This window comes from Pristiophorus japonicus, chromosome 3 (assembly GCF_044704955.1).
Source record: "Pristiophorus japonicus isolate sPriJap1 chromosome 3, sPriJap1.hap1, whole genome shotgun sequence".
NCBI classification, from domain to species: domain Eukaryota; kingdom Metazoa; phylum Chordata; class Chondrichthyes; family Pristiophoridae; genus Pristiophorus; species Pristiophorus japonicus.
Genome location: NC_091979.1, coordinates 213,371,263 through 213,394,122, shown reverse-complemented (window position 1 = coordinate 213,394,122; position 22,860 = coordinate 213,371,263). Strand labels below are relative to the sequence as shown.

General features: G+C 43.4%; 1 protein-coding gene across 2 annotated transcripts in view; it reads right to left on the bottom strand.

Annotated features, from left to right (window-relative positions):
* fam117bb (family with sequence similarity 117 member Bb) overlaps positions 1-22,860 on the bottom strand; it is a 289,990-nt gene that overhangs the window by 228,142 nt on the left and 38,988 nt on the right. For both annotated transcript variants that reach the window (XM_070876236.1, XM_070876237.1), the window contains exon 2: positions 3,833-3,984. In XM_070876236.1, coding sequence (XP_070732337.1) covers positions 3,833-3,984 — 152 coding nt within the window. The remainder of the gene's footprint in view (positions 1-3,832; positions 3,985-22,860) is intronic.

The window sequence follows — 22,860 nt, the reverse complement described above, 5'->3', positions numbered from 1 at the left end:
TTTTTTAAGTTTAGTTTTTTTTTCCCCAAAAGGGGGCATTACCAGCCACTTACGCCTGTTTTGGCTATTTAAGCAAGTTTAGACAGCTAAAAGTTACTCCAAACTAACTTCGGCCAACGTATGTGGCCATTTGTGTCCGCACAGAAAAATCTTGCGGTGAGCTAAGAAATCAGTGCAGGTAGCCAGAGGGGTGTGTGTGTGTGTGTGTGTGTGTGTGTGTGTGTGTGTGTGTGTGTGTGTGTGTGTGTGTGTGTGTGTGTGTGTGTGTGTGTGCGTGCGTGCGGAGAAGTGAGAGGACCTTACAAAGCACTAAACACCTTCACAACAACATTAAAGAAGCATAAGTAATTTAAAGCACCAAGCACTGAACAAAGCAGTACATTTAAAGCACCAAGCACTAAACAAAGCACAAAAATAAGCATTTAATAATAAAAAATTACAAGGCAGCTGAGAGGACCTGCACCTAGCACCAAAACTTACAAAGTACTAAACAACTACGGTAGATTCAAAATGGATTAGTAAACTAGCAAATACATTATAGCAAGTCCTGTAAATAAGAGTTTCAGCCAAACTATTTTACAGAATTCCTTTTGAACGCAGAAGAGTAAACTTGAATGTAAATCAAAGAAGAATTTAGGACCACATAAAATAAATTTTTTTTTAAAAATCAACAGACAAATAAAAAATAGAAGTCCTACCTTCAAGCAAAGCTTTACTGCAGAAAAACACTAGCAGCTGGTCGCCTATGAGGGAGCCCATTCAGCCAGAGCTGGGGTGGCAAGACGCACACCGGAAGGCTAAGCTCAACGCGGCATCGGTAATGGGGGGGGGGGGGGGGGGGTGGGGGGGAAAACGCGGCAGGGAAAGCCGATGAGGGAGCCCACTCCGCCAGGGCTAGGGACGGCATGCTTCGGGCCTCTCCCACACAGTCTGCAGAGATTGTGAGGACAAGGAGCTACTGCACATGCGCACACACTAATGCGCATGTGCAGAGGTCCCGGCACTGTGCAGCGCCAGGACCTGGCTCCATCCCCTCACTGCTTGTGGTGCGCGATGCCAAGGACTTGCGATGTTCCTGCAGCAGTGAGAATACCGAGGTAAGTTTTCAATGCGGTTTTTCTTCTACAAGGTCGGCGCACCTCCTCTTCAAAGGGTAGTAACCCCTCAGAACTGCAAGACTGTCAACCTATATTAGAGGTTCAAGAACTTGCATGGGGTTTGAACCCACACAATCACCAAGCGACAAGAGTACGACCAATTAAGCCAAACTGACACAACTGCTAACAACTTTCGGTGGAAAGGTTTTGCAACGTAAACAGATCATAAACAGTGCCCAGGAAGATAAAAAATGTTACTGAAAGCGGATTCTGAAAAATATTAAAAAAGCAATTTTTCAACATTTTTGCAGGCGGACACTACTGAATTACATAAATACCTGCTTTGGAGCAGGAAAAACTTCACACACTGAGCTACAGGAGGCAACTTTTAATCACAGAAACATCCGAAGCATCTCAGCTTCAGGTTTGGAATAATAATGCAACAATTTGACATAAATCCCAAGGGGAACACAAAGTGGTCATCCCAGATTAGAGACTGCTTGCTACTAAGATACAACCTGGTTGCATATGCAGCTGTGCAGGCAATGGAAATGGATAGCAATGAATTGCAGTTGGAAAGGAAATCCCTATTATGCAGTGCGAGTACATCATGATCTTTGCACCTTTCAAGACAGTTTATGTCATTCATCAGATACGTTTCTAGTGTAAGACTGCATTTCAACACTGGCGCCACTTTCATTACGACTGGAATTGACAAAATTGATTTTGGGAAACTGCTCATGAAGTTCTAATATCAGGGGACACAAAAAAAAGATAGGAAGTTAGCATTAAAGAAGGGAAGTCAGGTGGAAGTACATCCAAAAGGTAATAGAAGTAGTAAGTCACCGAAGGAAGCCATCAAGGCAGATCAGCTCTTGTATAAAAGGGCTCAGGAGGCAATCAGATGAATTCCTGAGACGAAGGGATTAAGAAATATACTGAGAAGGCATGTTAAGTGGGGTTCATCTACTAATAGGCTGATAGTAAGAATGTGTTTGTAAATGAAGAAAATGGTTCTGAATTTTAAAATATTTTTAATTTCTCAAGTATCTTCCCTACTTTGATCACATGCAACATTTCTGGCTATTTACTGGTGTCTGAATTTTGTTAAAATTTTTGAGCTCACTAACATGGCGAATGGGAAGTGTTTATGGATGAAGCACACGGAATCAGAGGTAACCTTAATGACAAGGGTAGTTAAGGTTGGGAGGTAGGAGACAGTAGGGACAGAGGTTTCATTCTCTAATTGGCAGGATGTGACTAATGATGTTCCCAGGGATCTCTACTGAGGCCTCAGCTTTTCATCATATATATTAAACGACTTGGATGAAGAAATAGGGAATTGCATGCCAAAGTTAGCAGATAATACTAAGTTAGAGGGAAACATTAAGTTGTGTGGATGGGAGGAGAAAGTTACAAAGGGTCATTGATTAAACTACAGCAAATGGAGCTCAATGTAGTGAAGCGAGAGGTCATCCACTTTAGAAAGACAAATTGAAAATTATCTCATCAGCAAAAGACTTGAGATATCCATGTACACAAATCAATAAAAGCTAGTGCACAAGTAGAAAAAGTAATCAAAACGGCTAATGGAATGTTGGTCTTTAGCTCAAGGGGGTTTGAATACAAAAGTAAGTGAGCCTCGTCTGAACCCATCTGGAGTACTATGTTCAGCTTTGGGCACTGAACCTCAAAAGATAGGGGTACGGTAGCATAGTGGTTATGTTGCTGAACTAGTAATCCAGAGGCCTGAACGAATAATCCAGAGACATGAGTTCAAATCCCACCATGGCAGCTGGAGGAATTTAAATTCAGTTAATTAAATAAATCTGGAAAAAAAAAGCACGCAAGAATCAGTAATGGTGACCATGAAACTACCAGATTGTCAGAAAAACCCATCTGGTTCAGTAATGTCCTTTAGGGAAGGAAATCTGCCATCCTTACCCACTCTGGCCTATGTGACTCCAGACCACAGCAATGTAGTTGACTCTTAACTGCCCTCTGAAATGGCCTAGTGAGCCACTCAGTTGTACCAAGCCACTGACAAAATCAGCACTGTGGGAGTACCTTGACCACAAAGACTGCAGGGGTTCAAGAAGACAACTCACCACCACCTTCTCAAGGGCTATTAGGGATGGGCAAAAAATGCCGGCCTTGCCAGCGACGCCCAGTTCCCATATACAAATAAATTAAAAAATATTTTGGCCTTGCAGGAGGGAGATTCACAAGAATGATAGCAGGCCTTAAAGTTTTAAATGACGGCAGGTTGCATAAACGTGGTTTGTATTCCCTCGAGTTTCAATGGCTGAGGGGTTATTTAATCAAAATATATTTTTAATTATGCAATTCAATAGGGTAGGTACAGAGAAACTATTTCCTCTGATAGGGGAATCCAAAACAACAGGGAACAATCTTAAAATTAGATCTAGGCTATTGAGGAGCGAAATCAGGAAGCACTTTTTCCCGCAAAGGGTACTGGAAATCTGGAACTCTCCCCCAAAAGGCTGTGGATACTGAGTCAATTGAAATTTTCTTCAAGACTGGGATCGATGGTTTTTGTTAGGCAAGGGTGTCAAGGGATATGGAGCAAAGCTGGGTAAATGGAGTGGAGGTACAGATTAGCCATGCTGTAACAATGGCGAAAATGGCTCGAGAAGCTAAATGGCCTACTCCCATTCCTATGCTCTCCATAAAAATAAAACATACTCGAAGTAAATGAGTTCACTTTCACATACCTGTGTAGCTTTATCTCTCATACAAGGGGCAGAATGGCTGTGCACATCACGTGGCCACTGACCAGTGAGGTAGGGAGCTGCAAGCGTGTCCAATGAGGACGTTCGACGGATGTTATTGGAGGGGCTCACCAGAGACGGGCGTGATATTTCAACTGAAAATAGGAGGGAAAAAATCTCCATGAAATATTTTCAGAAACAAGCATTGCAATGAGAACATTTTACAGACAATCAATATACCTTAGAAGACAATTTCACCAAGATGTTCCTATGGTTCCAAATCAATTAGTTTTGTCCCTCACTTTTTTTTTTAAAACTCCCCTCCTTACCTAATGGCATTAAATTCTTGAAGGTTCCATGGTTTCCATGATCTCCTTCTGGTACTTTGCAGTGGCCATTATTTAAGTGTGATCCTTGGAGTGAGTGCAGCAGGTTATATGACAAAGGGCATCATAGCCAAGGCTGGTCCTGCCCTCAGGTGACCAGATATGTGCACTTCCAGCAGGGATCACTTGTCAGGAGTGAGCGCTCTGGCTGATTTACATATTAAGGGAGAAGACGTTTGATTCTATCTAGCCCATCTATCCATAGGATTCCCTTGGTACATTTTTAAGAACTGTGAAACCCCTCCTCAAAGGCAGTGAGGCCATGTGTTGCATTTTTTTTTGCCACCCAGGTGAGATCAGTGAACCAAGTTGAGACAAAATGAACCAAGGACCTTCCTTATCTCTGTGGCTCAGCAAATTCATTGGGTGAGCCACATCTCAATGTAATTAATTAACTATTTTCAAGTGTACCATCTAAAACTGAAATGTATTGCAATTCTGGTGCCATTTTGTTAAACCAATACTGTTTCCCAGCTGCTTGGGATTAGAAATTAATTTATATCAAAGACAACGCCCTTTTACAGCATGCACAGCTGCTCTCATTCACAAATACAAACTGACAGATGACAGTATAGATGTGACGGAAAGGAATTAGTTCTATGTAACAAATTTTACGGGCAGATTTTCTGTGTACATTTGGAAGCTTTGTGTAGCTTGGTAACTCTAATGACGTGGTGACTCCCTCAGGCCCCAGGCTAAAATACAGGATATGTTCATTTGAACCTTTATTTATATCAGTGCATCAATGTGGTTGGGAGAGTTACTCTAGTCAACAACAGTATCAAGACATGTTCAATCCACAATGCAGCTCTCTTGGTTGACGAATACTGCACAATTCAGCTGGAAACAACACAACCGTATCATTGGTTCATCCAGCATATTGGTGCCAAGCACAATCAAATTATGGCCCATTAGCTTTGGCAATCCAGCCCACAAAACCAGGCATGAATTTGCGCATACATTTCTTGCTTGCTGGTTTGTCCCACTTGAATTTTGTGGGCCCAGATGTTTGGAAAAGGCCTAAATCAGAACACTGGGATGGATAGTATTTACTGCTTGACGTATGTGTCAATTAACAGGAACATTGATTTAAATCTCACTTGAAGCCTGCGAGGCTTCAAAGTATGCACTCAAGCAACTCCCAATGACAAAAAGCTTGACTCTTGTAGTATACGATAGGGAAAATTGCACTTAAGCCAAAAGCAACTTTCTTAATTAAATCACCTCAAACAATGATTAGTGCTTCACCCTAAAATTAGATCTCAAAATGCTTTCTTCAGTTACAACTGAAGTTTGGAAGAGTGAAATTTGAAGTGGACACAGTATAAAAAATGTCATACAATCATTGTGTTTATTCAAATTCTAACAATGTACACTTTTTTTTTTAAACTGCACTTTGAAGTGACAAGAAAAGATGCACACCAACCACCCCTACCAACACATGTATTTTGATTCTTCCAAATACACATTCAGGTGCTTCAAATGCATTCTTACATTCACAGATTGCAATTTCCTATGAAACCAAAAAAAATCTTAAAATGAACAGAACTGATGATGCCAACCAAAATACATATCAGTGCAGTAATATTTCAGTAAATATGACCTGGAGAAATTGAAGTGGAAGAATGATGAACATTTAAAATGTCATTGTTAGGACTAAGACTGATATACGAACAGCAGTTAATCACTTTATCCTGACAAACATCAAAACCATTACACTATCCTGGCAGAAAAGATTAGAACCAATCTTGTTAAAACTGAATATAGGTTACACAGTGATCAAAAAAGGAATGTCAACTCAGTGGTCTTGATAGGAATTTTAGAGAAAGAGAAAAAAAAAATCACAATCTCTAGATATTTTAAACAGCTGGTTGAGAGACCCTGCAGCCTGTATTCTACACAAAAGATAGCAAAGGCAAATCTTGGTAGCATGCTGATAAAGTGCCACATAATAGGCTTGCCAGCAAAGCTGAAGCCCATGGAATAAAAGGGACAGTGGCAGCATGGATATGAAATTGGCAAAGTGACAGGAAACAAGAGTAGTGGTGAATGGTTGCTTATCGGACTGGAGGAAGGTATATAGTGGTGTTCCCCAGGACGCCGGTACGAGGAGCACTGCTTTTCTTGATATATATATTAATGACTTGGATGTGGGTGTACAGGGCAAAATTTCAAAATGTGCAGATGCCACAAAACTTGCAAATATAGTGAACAGTGGAGATAGTGACAGACGTCAAGACGACAGACAGGCTGATGGAATGGGCGGACATGTGGCAGATGAAATTTAACGCAGAAAAGTGCAATGTGATACATTTTGGTAGGAAGAACGAGAAGAGGCAATATAAACTGAAAGGTACAATTTCTAAAGGGGGTACATGAACAGAGAGACCCGAGGCTTTAGATGCACAAATTGTTGAAGCTGGCAGGGCAGGTTGATAAACGGTTAAAAAAGCATATGGGATTCTGGGCTTCATAAATAGAGGCATAGTGTACAAAAGCAAGGAAGTTATGATGAACCTTTATAAAACACTGGTTCGGCCTCAACTGGAGAATTGTGTCCAATTCTGGGAACCGCACTTTAGGAAGGATATGAAGGCCATGTGAAGGGTGCAAAAAAGATTTACAAGAATGATTCCAGGGATGAGGGACTTCAGTTACGTGGATAGATTGGAGAAGCTGGGGTTGTTCTCCTTAGAGCAGTGAAGGTCGAGAGGAGATTTGATAGAGGTGTTCAAAATCATGAGGGGTCTGGACAGAGTAGAGAGAAACTGTTCCCATTGGCAGAAGGGTCAAGAACCAGAGCACAAAGATTTAAGGTGATTGGCAGAAGAAAAAAACTTTATGCAGCGAGTGATTATGATCTGGAATGCACTGCCTGAAACAGTGGTGGAGGCAAATTCAATCGTGGCTTTCAAAATGGAAAGTACCTGAAGGGAAAAAATTTGCAGGGCTATGGGGAAAGGGCAGGGGAGTGGGGCTAGCTGAAGTGCTCTTGCAGAGAGCCGGCATGGGCTTGACGGGACTAATAGCCGCCTTCTGTGCTGTAACCATTCTATGGGCCCAAGTTTCAGGCCGCACCTAAAACGGCACGGCCCCGACCTGGATGCCGTGTTTCGCGCTGGAAAGTGCGCCGAAAAAATACTTGCATATTTTCCGGCTCCCTGCAGGTCTTCAGCAGCTTGGTGCGGCGCGCACAGAACAGCGGAGCAAGAGACTCGCGCCGATTCTACAAGTAATGGGGGTGCAGGACTAATTTAAATAAGGCACCGTCTTGCCGGCAATCCTGCGTGTGCGCGCAGGCGCAGTGGCACATAAACATTGGCACTCGGCCATTTTTAAAGGGACTAGAGGAAGTGAAGATTTGTCTCGTGGACCCCTGGAAAGGCTTGTGATTTAATTTGAGTGAGTTTTTGTGTGTCTGAAGGAGTGCTTTTAGCAGCACTGTTGAATAAATCACCAGCTGAAATCAGTGAGTGCAGCTTTTCGCTGCTAAACTTGCAGAACGGGTGCTGCATTGGTGCATGCAAATTAAGGACTGTATGTTTTGAAAAATAAGGGTGTCAATTCAACTTTGCAATGGAACAACGTCTACCAATAACAAAAAATTTCTTGCATGAGGAAGTGGAGATATTAGTCAATGTCATTGAGCAGAGATGGCAGGAGCTAGATACCAGCAACAGATAAATGCCACCAAAAGAAAAGCCAGCACCAAATTGCAGAAGATTACTACGCATTGGTGCATACCATTAGATCTGGAAGCCAGTGTAAAAAGAAATGGCACAACCTTGGTCAAGTAGTTAGTGTAAGTAATATTTTCCATTTTTAATGTAATTGTAATTGTAACGTGACTATCTGTATGTCCCACCTTGCAGAAAGACGCACTCTGTAAAAAGTTATATTTTACTCTTTGCAGAAGAAATTGGCCCACAACAAAAGGGAAGCAACTCTGACAGGAGGAGGCACGCCCAATCTGCATCCACTGACACCCTTGGAACAGAGGGTAGCTGCGATGATGAGTCGTACATGGAGAAAAGCAATTAGTACAGCGAGCACGCAAGCGAGGAAGAGGGCAAGTCCTGAAAATGCATCGTGGCCCTTCAAATCAACCTGCTGCCTAGCCTGCTATGTGAGAGAGTACTCATGCCACCCATCCTGCCCCCTCCCTTGCTGTTAAACATTTGACTGTTCTGATGTATTTTGCAGAAGATGTTGTTGCTGCTGCTGCTGCCAACCCTGAGGATCCTGAAGATACAGAACAAGAATCAGTACAACCAGATGCGGACGATCCAGACTGGATGATGGCAACGATGACTGAAATGTCTGCAGGGGAGAGCTTCCAAATTAATGTTTATGAGCCCCCATCAAGGGGCATCAGAGTTTCAACCCCTAGCATAGGTTTTGGTTCTACCTTCCATGGTTTGGATTCTAATGTTGCGGGTCCCAGTGGTGCTGCTGGTGTAATGCAGCAGTCTACAGTCAGTGCACTACCTTCCGAGCCTGCGCCTCCCACTCGCATAGGTTCTGGTTCTGCCTTCTATGGTTTTGATTCCGACTTTGCGGGTCCCAGTGCTGCTGGTGATATCATGGAGCAGTTTACACCCATTCATCCACCATCCCAGCCCACGGCTCGCACTCGAGTGCTGTCATCTGGAACACTGAGCACCCCACCTTCCCAGCCCGTGCCTTGCTCTCTAGTACTGCCGTCTGGAACACAGAGCGTCCCACCGTGCGCCTCCCTGTGTAGTGGTGCCTCTTGCAACACAGAGCGTCCCACCGTCCGTGCCAGGCGCCGCCCAGTGTAGTGGTGCCACGAGGCAGACCCAGGCAAAGGAGGAGATTGGAGACACGCTCTCCCGAGATGCAGCGTGCAACAGATGCGGCTCAGGTTGTGGCATTGGTGTGGAGACCAATGAGCTTACCCGATCACTCAGCGGTGGCATCAGTGCAGTGGGTGAAGAGGGGACGGTCCTGACGGGAGAAATAGCAGCAATGACACGGGAACTTCGGGAGGGAATGTCCGAGGGAGTGCAATCGACGGCACAGGCCATCAGGGACAGCATGCAAGTAGCGGCACAGGCCATCATGGAGGTAGCTGCTGCAATAAGGGCACACAGCCCCGCCAATCAAATGACACCCCCATGAAGGAGTGAAGTGAACATTCACTGAGATGTGGATGAGACATGGTTGCAGCCTTTCTTTGCTGCTTTTGTTTTTTGGTCTTGATGTAGCTGTAGTAGCGTATTTCACATTAAAATTCTTAAAGTTTTGTAACTTTACAACTTATAAGTGATCTTAGGGTTTTAAAGTGATCTTGTAATGTAAATGCTCTCACATTTTCTATCTTATTTAATTTTGCACCTAAAAAGTGATCCTGAAGTTTAAGTGTTCTTGAGAGTGTAAGATTTTTCACAGAGATTGTTTTGTGACGGTACAAGTTTTTAGGTGATCTTAAAGTCTTTAAGTGATCTTCAAGAGTCATATTAAAAAGTAAAGTTTGATACAATATTTTATTACAGTGACATTAACTTTTCAATAAAATATTTTTCCTTAACTGTTTCAGGTTCCATTAACACAACACAACGTAGGAACAACTGCAAAGAATAAACATGTCCATGCGCAACAGTGGTCGCAGAGCCCTCAGGCATCAGTAATTGAAGCGTTCACGGATGAGCTGCTGGCGTAAGACTTGAGCAATCGCTAAAAGGAGCACGATGGACGGCCCTCCCCCGACCTAGTGCTCCGGCATCAGGCACTTTTGCATGCTTTCCTAAACATCGTTGTCATCATCATCATCCACATCCTGCTGTTCCGTAATACTATCAGGCACTGGACTCTCACATAAGTCTTCTGGTTCCACTACCAGCTCCTGTTGCCTCATGATGGCTAAATTATGGAGCATGCAGCACATAACAGTGAAGTGACCGACAATCTGAGGAGAGTATAGCAAGTGTCCTCCGGAATGGTCCAGGCATCGGAATCACTGTTTTAATGTGCCAATGGTCCTCTCAAATGATGCTGTGCGTCGCAATGTGCGCCATGTTGTATTGACGGTCGGCTTCTGACCGTGTCACGCGTAGGGGTGTCATGAGCCAGGTGGTCAGGCCGTACCTTTTGTCTCCCAGTAGCCAGCTCTGCCCTTCTGGCTGCTGCTCAAACAGGTCAGATATAACGCTGTCGTGTAGGATGAACGCATCATGGATGCTGCCAGGGTATCTCACATCGACTGACATGATGCGCTGCTTGTCGTCACACACGAGCTGCACATTGATGGAGTGGAAACCTTTCCTATTCCGGTACTGCTCGGAATCCTCCACAGGTGCTCGCAAGGCTATGTGGGTACAATCAATGCAGCCCTGTATCTTTGGGAAGCCAGCAATCCTGAAGAAGCCCACAGCTCTCTCATGGATCACTTGTGCGGTCATTGGGAAATTGATGATGTCATTCCTTCGCGCATACAGTGCAGCCGTGATCTGGTAAATGCAGTCATGTATTGCACGTTGAGATGGCACACACATCTCTAGTTGTGGACTGAAACGATCCCAAAGGATCGAAAGAAAGTGCAGCTGTTACCTTCACTGCAATAGACAAGGCAGTTGGCGTTCTGAGCATATCACAGATCTCAGCGACAACTTCTCTGCAGAAACACAGCCTTTTGACACAATCAGCCTCGCGCCGGGCTCGATATTGTCGACATGGGTAAGGTCTCCTGCCCATCAACCTGCGGGCTACGACGTTCCTGGTGCGGTGAGCTTTAATCAATTCTCTCCTATGCAGTGAATTGATGACGAATCATTGCATAATAAGTGGTGTTGAGAATACAGCATCCATTCTGCAAATATAAGTTTAAAAGTGTGTATCTGGCTGCCTCTCCCTGAGCTGCTTGCTCTTTCTTCGGCTGCCGTCCAGCCACTGATGGAAGGAAAGCCTGCCTGAAGCACCGCAGCTCGAAGGCTGCTGCTGCTTCACACAGGTAGGTACATGGAATATTTAATCTTTGCTTTGTTTATAAATTTTTATTCAGGTTGGATCTTTATTTGTATAAGTATGACTGTTGAATGATTGCAGAATTTAATTACTTCCCTTCTTCCCCCCACCCCCACGTTCCTTACGCCTGATTTGTAAAGTGTAGGCAAGGTTTTTCTGAGCATACAAAAATCTTCACTTACTCCATTCGAAGTTAGTTTGGAGTAAGTTTTCACTACCCAAACTTTCAAAACAGGTGTAAGTGGCCGGACACGCCCCCTTTTGAAAAAAAATTCTGTTCCAAAGTGAAACTGTTCTAACTGACTAGAACTAGAGCAAACTAAATGCCGAGAATTGCAATTTCTAAGATACTCCATTCTAAACCAGTAGCTCCAAAAAAACAAGAGCAACTCAGGCTGAAACTTGGCCCCTATGATTCCATGCTCTCATCTGGGCTCCAAGAATAATTATAATCTAATGCACAATCTAATTCTTGGTGCATAATTAATATACACAGTTTGAATTGTTTAGCATTTGTATTGTTGGTTGAAGCATAGCAATCATAATAGGCTCAATTTTCCCCGGTCATTTGCGCTGTTTTTTCGGCATGCGCCATTTTTTTGGGTCTATTTTTTTTTTCCAAGTTTCCCCCTGCGATCTGCGCCGGCGTAACTGACTTAGTTACGATTTTTCTAGGCCAGTTTTTTTGACGTCATAGTCTGCCGGTTTTTACAATTGTTCGCAGTTTGGCCAACATTTTTCCCTCCTAGGTCGGCGTATCTGCCACTCCCGAAAAACCTTCTGAAAACTTAAGAAAACCAGCGCACACACACAAATTAGCGCTGAGAGACGCTATTGTTTTAAAAAAAAAAAGATTTGAGGGATTCAAGAACAGTCAAAATCAATAATAAAGTTCAACTTTTTTCGGTTTGATGCTTTTTCTGGCCAATTTATATGCCTCTTCTTTGGTTTTAAAACTATCCCTAAATTTCCCTTGTTAGCCACAGTTGAGCCACCTTCCCGGTTTTATTTTTACGCCAGAGAGGGATGTACAATTGTTGAAGCTCATCCATGTGATCTTTAAATGTCTGCCATTGCCTATCCACCGTCAACCCTTCAAGTATCATTCGCCAGTCTATCCTAGCCAATTCATGTCTCATACCATCGAAGTTACCTTTAAGTTCAGGACCCTAGTCTCTGAATTAACTGTGTCACTCTCCATCTTAAAGAAGTCATCTACCATATTATGGTCACTCTTCCCCCAAGGGGCCTCGCACAACAAGATTGCTAATTAATCCTCTCATTACACATCACCCAGACTTGGATGGCCAGCTCTGTAATTGGTTCCTTGACATATTGGTCTGGAAAACCATCCCTTATACACTCCAGGAAATCATCCTCCACTGTATTGTTACCAGTTTGGTTCGCCCAATCTATATGTAGATTAGTCACCCATGATAACTGCTGTACCTTTATTGCACGCATCCCAAATTTCCTGTTTGATGCCATCCCCAACCTTATTCCTACTGTTTGGTGGTCCGGACACAACTCTCACTAGCGCTTTCTGCCCTTTGGTGTTCCGCAGCTCTACCCATACAGATTCCACATCATTCAAGCTAATGTCCTTCCTCTTACTATTGCGTTAATCTCCTGTTAAAACAGCAACGCTACACCATCTCCTTCCAAAATATTGAATATCCCTGGATGTTGAGTTCCCAGCCTTGGTCACCCTGGAGCCATGTCTCCGTAATACCAATTACATCATATCCATTAACAGCTCTGTGCAGTTAATTCATCCACCTTATTGGTACCTCTTGCCGGGATGGGGGGGGGGGGGGGGTGGGGGGCGGGGGTGGTAGCATTGGCAGCAGGCAGCAAGTTGGAGAGCCCAGGCAGCAATGTGGAGGGCCTGGCTTGGGGCTCTTCAGAGGCTGGTCTGGGGATTGGAGTGAGTGGCAGTTGATTCTGCCAATGGGCATGCTCCCTAATTGCAGCAGCTAGCTCCAGCATGCCGTCCCTCATGCGCACTGTCAGTATCTCAACGACCTGCAACATTCCCTCTCCATGGTCAGTGGCATGGTTTGCACTAGCTCAGATATTCCGTCCCTAATGGCCACTATTCCCTCGCTGATGGTCCCGGATATCGTTCCCATTTCTCATGTCATTGCTGTTACCTCTCCGCTATCTCATCACTCACCCCACTGATGGCGTCCAGGAGTGGTGGGGTGAAGTCAATGCTCTCCGCACTTAATGACATCATCTGAAACACATCTGTTAGATCCTGGGACCCGCAGCCTGGGACAGTGGGGCCCTGGGTGTGCCTCGCTGCTCCCCACCACTGGGACCCGCAACCTCGGAAGGTGTGAAACCATGGAATGTCCCACCAACACTCAAACCACTAGTCACGGAAGGGGCTGTCACCTCCATGAGCGGCAACTCCTCCAAAGTCAGTACAACAGTGGGAGCTTCATCCAGCTCCATCACCTCCCCCTCACCCCCATGTTGGTCTGTAGGGTTGGATTGGAAGATGTTCTCCTCTTCAGGCTCGTCCGCGTCTGAATCATCTTCTGCATTGTCAGGGTTGGCCTCAATTTCTGCAAAATATAACAGAACAGTCAAATGGTTAGCAGCAGAGGAGAGGGCATGAGTAGGCTCACACATCGCAGGCCAGGCAGTAGGCTAATTTGAAGGACCACGATGAATTAGCAGGACTTACCCTCTCGCTCGAATGTGGGCCCAGCTTATGCAGTACTGATTGCTTTTTTCCAGCAGGAACCATCAAAGCAGCGTCCCTCTCTTCCAAGGGTGTCAGTGGGTGCAGATTTGCCGGGCCTCCTCCTGTTCAAATTCTTTCCATTTTATTATGTGCCACCTTCCTTAACTTTTTAGAGAGGGTGTCTTTCTGCTGGGTGAGACATATACAGATGGTCACATTTACAATTGCATTGAATAAATGAAAATATTACTTACACTAACTACTTGACCAAGGTCCTGCCACTTTTTTTAAACTGACCTCCAGATCTAATGGTGATCACCATTGCACAATCTTCTGCAACTTGGTTCCAGCGTTTCTTCATTTCTTTGGGTGGAACTTTTATATGACCTCTGCTGGTGTCCAGCTCCTGCCATCTGTTCTCAATCACAGCAACTAGTGCCTCCACTTCTTCCAGTAAGAAATTCTTGGTCCTTGCACCATGTTGCATCTTGGATTGCTCCAGCTGTGATTTTTCCAATGCTCTCACACAGCACTCAACGTTCTCACACACACAGCTGGCTCTTTAAAAATGGTTGATTGCCAAATCCGAGCTCTACTGTCCATTGGAACGATGTCAAAAATGTAACTTTTTTTTCCCTCGCGTATACATAGAAACATAGAAAATAGGTGCAGGAGTAGGCCATTCAGCCCTTCTAGCCTGCACCGCCATTCAATGAGTTCATGGCTGAACATGCAACTTCAGTACCCCATTCCTGCTTTCTCGCCATACCCCTTGATCCCCCTAGTAGTAAGGACCTCATCTAACTCCTTTTTGAATATATTTAGTGAATTGGCCTCAACAACTTTCTGTGGTAGAGAATTCCACAGGTTCACCACTCTCTGGGTGAAGAAGTTCCTCCGCATCTCGGTCCTAAATGGTTTACTCCTTATCCTTAGACTGTGACCTCTGGTTCTGGACTTCCCCAACACTGGGAACATTCTTCCTGCATCTAACCTGTCTAACCCCGTCAGAATTTTAAATGTTTCTATGAGGTCCCCTCTCATTCTTCTGAACTCCAGTGAATACAAGCCCAGTTGATCCAGTCTTTCTTGATAGGTCAATCCCGCCATCCCGGGAATCAGTCTGGTGAACCTTCGCTGCACTCCAATAGCAAGAATGTCCTTCCTCAGGTTAGGAGACCAAAACTGTACACAATACTCCAGGTGTGGCCTCACCAATGCCCTGTACAACTGTAGCAACACCTCCCTGCCCCTGTACTCAAATCCCCTCACTATGAAGGCCAACATGCCATTTGCTTTCTTAACTGCCTGCTGCACCTGCATACCAACCTTCAATGACTGATGTACCACGACACCCAAGTCTCTTTGCACCTCCCCTTTTCCTAATCTGTCACCATTCAGATAATAGTCTGTGTCTCTGTTTTTACCACCAAAGTGGATAACCTCACATTTATCCACATTATACTTCATCTGCCATGCATTTGCCCACTCACCTAACCTATCCAAGTCGCTCTGCAGCCTCACAGCATCCTCCTCGCAGCTCACACTGCCACCCAACTTAGTGTCATGCGCAAATTTGGAGATACTACATTTAATCCCCTCATCGAAATCATTAATGTACAGTGTAAACAGCTGGGGCCCCAGCACAGAACCTTGCGGTACCCCACTAGTCACTGCCTGCCATTCTGAAAAGTACCCATTTACTCCTACTCTTTGCTTCCTGTCTGACAACCAGTTCTCAATCCATGTCAGCACACTACCCCCAATCCCATGTGCTCTAACTTTGCACATCAATCTCTTGTGTGGGACCTTGTCGAACGCCTTCTGAAAGTCCAAATATACCACATCAACTGGTTCTCCCTTGTCCACTCTACTGGAAACATCCTCAAAAAATTCCAGAAGATTTGTCAAGCATTATTTCCCTTTCACAAATCCATGCTGACTTGGACCTATCATGTCACCTCTTTCCAAATGCACTGCTATGACATCCTTAATAATTGATTCCATCATTTTACCCACTACCGATGTCAGGCTGACCGGTCTATAATTCCCTGTTTTCTCTCTCCCTCCTTTTTTAAAAAGTGGGGTTACATTGGCTACCCTCCACTCGATAGGAACTGATCCAGAGTCAATGGAATGTTGGAAAATGACTGTCAATGCATCCATTATTTCCAAGGCCACCTCCTTAAGTACTCTGGGATGCAGTCCATCAGGCCCTGGGGATTTATCAGCCTTCAATCCCATCAATTTCCCCAACACAATTTTCCGGCTAATAAGGATTTCCCTCAGTTCCTCCTCCTTACTAGACCCCCCGACCCCTTTTATAACCGGAAGGTTGTTTGTGTCCTCCTTCGTGAATACCGAACCAAAGTACTTGTTCAATTGGTCCGCCATTTCTTTGTTCCCCGTTATGACTTCCCCTGATTCTGACTGCAGGGGACCTACGTTTGTCTTTACTAACCTTTTTCTCTTTACATATCTATAGAAAGTTTTGCAATCCGTCTTAATGTTCCCTGCAAGCTTCTTCTCATACTCCATTTTCCCTGCCCTAATCAAACCCTTTGTCCTCCTCTGCTGAGTTCTAAATTTCTCCTAGTCCCCAGGTTCGCTGCCATTTCTGGCCAATTTGTATGCCACTTCCTTGGCTTTAATACTATCCCTGATTTCCCTTGATAGCCACGGTTGAGCCAGCTTCCCTTTTTTATTTTTATGCCAGACAGGAATGTACAATTGTTGTAGTTCATCCATGCGGTCTCCAAATGTCTGCCATTGCCCATCCACAGTCAACCCCTTAAGTATCATTCGCCAATCCATCCCAGCCAATTCACGCCTTATACCTTCAAAGTTAGCCTTCTTTAAGTTCTGGACCATGGTCTCTGAATTAACTGTTTCATTCTCCATCCTAATGCAGAATTCCACCATATTATGGTCACTCTTTCCCAAGGGGCCTCGCACAACGAGATTGCTAATTAATCCTCTCTCATTACATAACACCCAGTCTAAGATGGCCTCCCCCCTAGTTGGTCCCTCGACATATTGGTCTAAAAAATCATCCCTTATGCACTCCAGGAAATCCTCCTCCACTGTATTGCTTCCAGTTTGGTTAGCCCAATCTATGTGCATATTAAAGTCACCCATTATAACTGCTGCACCTTTATTGCATGCACCCCTAATTTCCTGTTTGATGCCCTCCCGAACATCACTACTACTGTTTGGAGGTCTGTACACAACTCCCACTAACGTTTTTTGCCCTTTGGTGTTCTGTAGCTCTACCCATATAGATTCCACATCATCCAAGCTAATGTCCTTCCTAACTATTGCCTTAATCTCCTCCTTAACCAGCAATGCTACCCCACCTCCTTTTCCTTTTATTCTATCCTTCCTGAATGTTGAATACCCCTGGATGTTGAGTTCCCAGCCCTGATCATCCTGGAGCCACGTCTCCGTAATCCCAATCACATCATATGTGTTAACATCTATTTGCAGTTAATTCATCCACCTTATTGCGGATACTACTTGCATTAAGACACAAAGCCTTTAGGCTTGTTTTTTTAACACCCTCTGTCCTTTTAGAATTTTGCTGTACAATGGTCCTTTTTGTTCTTTGCCTTGGGTTTCTCTGCCCTCCACTTTTCCTCATCTCCTTTCTGTCTTTTGCTTTTGCCTCCTTTTTGTTTCCCTCTATCTCCCTGCATTGGTTCCCATCCCCCTGCCATATTAGTTTAACTCCTCCCCAACAGCACTAGCAAACACTCCCCCGAGAAGGTGCGGCATCCTTTTTCGACGCAGATAGCAGGCTCCACCCCCTCCCCCCCACCCAAAGCGCCAAATTTGAACTATACATCGGGGAAACTTTGGCAAATTATTTCTGGCACATTTCTGGTCTAGAAAAGCAGGTGTAACTCTGGCAATGTGCCAGAAAACAGGCTTGGGTAAAATTAAGCCCAATGTTCTTGCTGCACATATAGCCACAAAAATAATTTGCAACACTGATTTATTAATGTCGTATAAAACTTCTGGGATGCTTACAGAAAAATGAAAAATACAGATACTTTGTTTTGTTGGTGTTGCTAGGGGCAGTGCTTGATTGAGTATTTAAATGGTTGTGTGCTTTGCAGGGTTTTCTTTACACTGGCTTTTTAAATCTAATTACTATGAAATAAAAAAACAATATGCTTAATAGTTACTACTTCAGTGGAGATGTCAGCAGGCATGAGCTGCATGCTGTGACATGCACCGACTATTAAACACAGAAATACCCCAAATCCAGAACATGAATAAGGCAGATACATAGGCCAATTTCAATGTAACTGGTTTGACATTTTCTAAATCTCCTCAGGCAACGAGCCATCTTGCAATCACCCCTAGATATCCATTTGCTGTGTAACTTAGTACCAATTAAATTCAGACTTTAATGTTGAAGAGCTCATCATCTGAGCCCCAGCATTAATGAAAAATGTACAAATCTACCACAATAAATGCAAATGAGAAAAATCACCAAATTAGATATTGCAAATACTGAGAGGAAACCAACTCGCAACACTCATGGAGCACCACCATAAGTGCCAGAGTAAAAATCACAACCTCCTAAATGTTGCAATGTATACAGCCATGAGACTGACCTCTGATTAACCACCAGCAATATGCAAAGTCCGTTCCTCCTACCTTTTTCACACTCGCCAACCCCTGTTCAAAATTATGAAGGGTTTTGATCGACGAAATAAGGAGAATGTGTTTAACAAAGCAAATTGGCAGGACTGATGGGAAATGACTTCCCTATGGTAGGTGAATCCAGAACAAGGAAACAGAATTTGAACTGAGCCAATTAAAAGCTAATCTATGGAGTTAATCTTCATACAAAATATTGAGAGAATACAGAATATATTAAATTTAATGATATGATCTAATATATGATTAAAAAAAGATTTAATGCTGGAATTTGACCATTTCTGCCCGGTTTCCTGTTTTTTTGCTTGAAAACCGCCCGGTGCAAGTTTCGTCAGTGTTCCGCTGGCGGTTTCAAAATACCACTGGGGAGCGGACCGCCAGCGTGGAAGACTGCAAAAACGGCCACTGCCCGAGTTTGGTGGTTGCTGTTCGGTAGCGAAAGAAAAAAACATTGTCCACAAGAAACCAGCTCTTTGATCAGCGGTAGGTAAGAAATCCTGCAAAAAGATAAGTGAAAGTTTAAAAAAAAATTATTTTGCAGCGATTCAGTGCAGAAGGGATCCGTGAATGTTTTCTGCAAAAATTGTGTGTGTGTTTTCCCACTCCCCCTCCCTCGGCCCAACTCGCAGCCCAATTTTGACCAGGCTCAATTTTTCCGCCGAGAATCCGCGTACCAATTTTTTCCGCCGGGCGGAATTTTTTCCATTTTTTGCTCAATTTTCCGTCAGCCTTAATTGAATAACCTTTGTGGTTTTTGATCAAATTCTAGCCCAGTCACTTGGAGTGTTCAAGGTGGAGTTAGATACTTACTTCGAAAGCAAGGATATTGAGAGAGAGAGAGAGAGAGAGAGAGAGAGAGAGAGAGAGATTTGGGATGAAAAGGTCAGTTGCAATGGGTAACAAAAATGGCACAGCAATTCTGTGATATGATTCCAATTTAGTGATTTAAACACCTCAATTATAATTTCAGGTCAACTGCATTGCAGGACTGAACTCAAACTCAACTCAACACTCTACTGATGCTGCAATCCAGCTAGTCAAGAGTGATGTCCCACTCGTCAATTCAAATTAAAACTCAATTTCACAGCAGACCAAATGCCACAGGAATAAAAAGTCAGAACAGTTAAAACCACAGGTACAGAATTAAATAAACTAATTCAAATTTTAAACACTATTTCCATATTCCACTGCAGTGATTTAAAATTAAAATTTGAAAAATCAAATTAAGCAGCCTTTGTAAATTTTGTATTTTAAACTTTCCTTTGGTACCTGCTTATTTTTTGACCACGGAGAGATTCATTAGCCCAGGATCTAGAGCTTTACAAACTACCAGGTCTATCTGATTCGAAGCCCTGGTCTTTCGAGTCCTCTGCTCCCTGGCCATTTCCTCCCCAACATCGTTAGTGTGTACCTAGGAACTTGTGCAGTCTTTTCAACATCTTACTCCAATTTCACCTTTTTCCTCTCCTTGGAAATTTGATGTGTTCACTGTCATTAAGAAAAGTTTATCCCACTGAGTGAGGGAGTTTATCCAGTAAGTAGCTGATTCATATAGACCAGAAAGGTGCTGTGTGATCCCCAATCTGTGCTGAATTAGTTAATTTAAGCAGAGGTAGCTAACAGGACAAAAAAATTAGCACCTCACTCTTGGGTTTGGGGAAGGGTTCAAACAAATTAAACAGTCAAGCACACTTACTCTTCATACAGAATCTGTTGCTGGAAATGCATGTTGAGGTCAGATGATGACAGTTTGGGTTTGACTGCTATACCCTCTGCAGTTAAGTAACCTGTTGTTGACCCACCCCAAAGTGGACATAAAATATTGCATGATATCGATTTGTTCTCTGGTACCTTGCCAAGTGACAACCATCGCTCAGCAAGGAATCATTGCCTTCGAGAAAGAAAAGGAAGAAAATTGGCAGAGAAAAATTAAGGGCAGACCGGAGGAAGCTGCCTTTCCAGCTACTGCCCAGAGTTATATCCACATTAAGTATCAAATCATCGTCACTTTGAAAGTTCATTCCAAGTAAGTGATCAACAATATGATTTTTGGCATTGCACTTTTTATTTACGTTAGACTCCTCTGGAATTCTGCTCTTAAACACTGTGAATCATTTGACATTGCCTTGGACATGTCCAAAGCTTCAGTTGTTGGCACAGTGCACAAGTTATCACATGGCCTCCCACCATGTTCACAGCTATCTAGTTTTCTCTAAATTCCTTTCCCCTTTGTCATGCTTGATTGCTACCTTTTCCATTACCTCAAGACTTCCCCAGAACTCTACTTACTCTCTCACTGCTACTCATAATCCAACTCGATACAGTCCTTTGCGAATAATTCCGCTGAACAAACAACTTCTTTCAAATCACGAATCCTCGATTTACACATCTATCCCTCTCTCTGTGCAATGACAATGAATTGCATCTGAATCTCCTTGATCTTTGATATGATCATGATCTTGTTCAGTTTCAAATCTAACCATTTAGCATTTAGCATTTAGCAATATATAACATTGATGGCCATACACAGTTCTGTTTTCATCAACTGACACTCTTGGTCTATCTCAGATCTCAAATCGAGTTCTATTTCCTCCAATGTTACAACTGGCTCAAAGAAGCTTGCTTTCACACTTCTGTTTTCAATTCTCAACTTCCTCTAAAGCCCGAGTCAATTCAAAATTTGAACTTTGTCGTCATACCCAAGAGCCTCCAACACAGCTCTCTCCCATTTCTGGGCGGAATCTGAAAGGCAATGGCCCGTCTGGTGTCCAATCTCTCGCTTGCCCAGTTGCAATCTTTTGTTACTACGGTCAGTGCTCTGCTAAACTTTGATCTGTTGTTTCTTCCAAGCTCCAAATACAGTATTGCACTTTACAAAGTTTGTCACCTCTCTACATCCCCACTATTGAAATCAAGACGAACACTTAATCCTACTTAAAACTGCATACTCTTCCTTCTTCCAGCACAACTGCTCTTAGAATCTTCATACTTAATGCACCTTGGGGTCACCTGATCATCTTTTTCAACCACTATGGACATTGGCCTTTCACCTTTGTTTCTCAACAACTAAAAGAGAACCCCAATTCAACAACTTTGCAGAATCATACAGCACAGGAGGTGGCTATTCAGCCCATTGTAACTATGCCAGCTCTTTCAAAGAGCTGTCCAAATAGTCTCATTTGCCCTGCCCTTCCGTCATAACCCTTCAAATATTTATCTAATTCCCTTTTGAAAGTTATTATTGAATTTACTTGCACCACCCTCAGGCAGTGCATTCCAAATCATAACTCGCTACAAAACAAAAAATGTTCCTCATCTCACCTCTGGTTCTTTTGCCAATTACCTCAAGTCTGTCTTCCTCTCGTTACCGACCCTTAACTATCAAATCCCTTCATGATTTTGAACACCTATGACATCTCCCTTTTACCATCTCTGCTGCAAGGAGAATAACCCCTGGTTCACTAGTCTCTCCACATGACTTAAATCCCACATCCCTGGTACCATTCTAGTAAATTTTCTCTGCACCCCAAGGCCTTAGCATCCTTCCTAAAGTGTGGTACCCAGAATTGGACAATACTCCAGCTGGGGCCTAACCAGTGATTTATAAAGGTATAGTATCATTTTCTTGCTTTTTTTACTCCATGCCTATAAAATCAAAGATCCCGAATCCTTTTTTGTAATATAAACAGACTTCTCAACTTGTCCTGCCACCTTCAAAGACGAGTGTACATACACCCCCAGGTCTCTTATGTTCCTGTGTCACTGTGAAAATTGTACCTTAATTATATTGTCTCATTCTTCTTTCCAAAATGCATCACTTCACATTTCTTTGCATTAAATGGCACGTCATGTATCTGCTGATTTCACCAGTGTGTTTATGTCCTCCTGAACTCTGTTACTATCCTTCTCTCTGTTAACTACATTTCCGAGTTTAGTGTCATCAGCAAACTTTGAAATTATGCACTGCATATCCAAGTCCAGTTAATTAATTTATCAAAAAGGCAGTGGTCCGAATACCGACTCCTGGGAACACCACAGTATACTTCCCTCCAGTCTTAAATACAACCGTTTAACACTTTTTTTTCTGTCGCCTAGCCAATTTTGTATCCATGCCGTCACTGCCCCTTTAATCCGAGGGGCTTCAATTTTTCTAACAAGATTATGTGGCACTTCATTAATTCCTTTTGAAAGTCGATATACACAAGATCAACTGCACTACTTTCATCAACCCTGTTATTTTAACAAACTCAGTATCCTCTTTAGTGATGACTGATGCAAAGTACTCAGCCTTGCCCTCT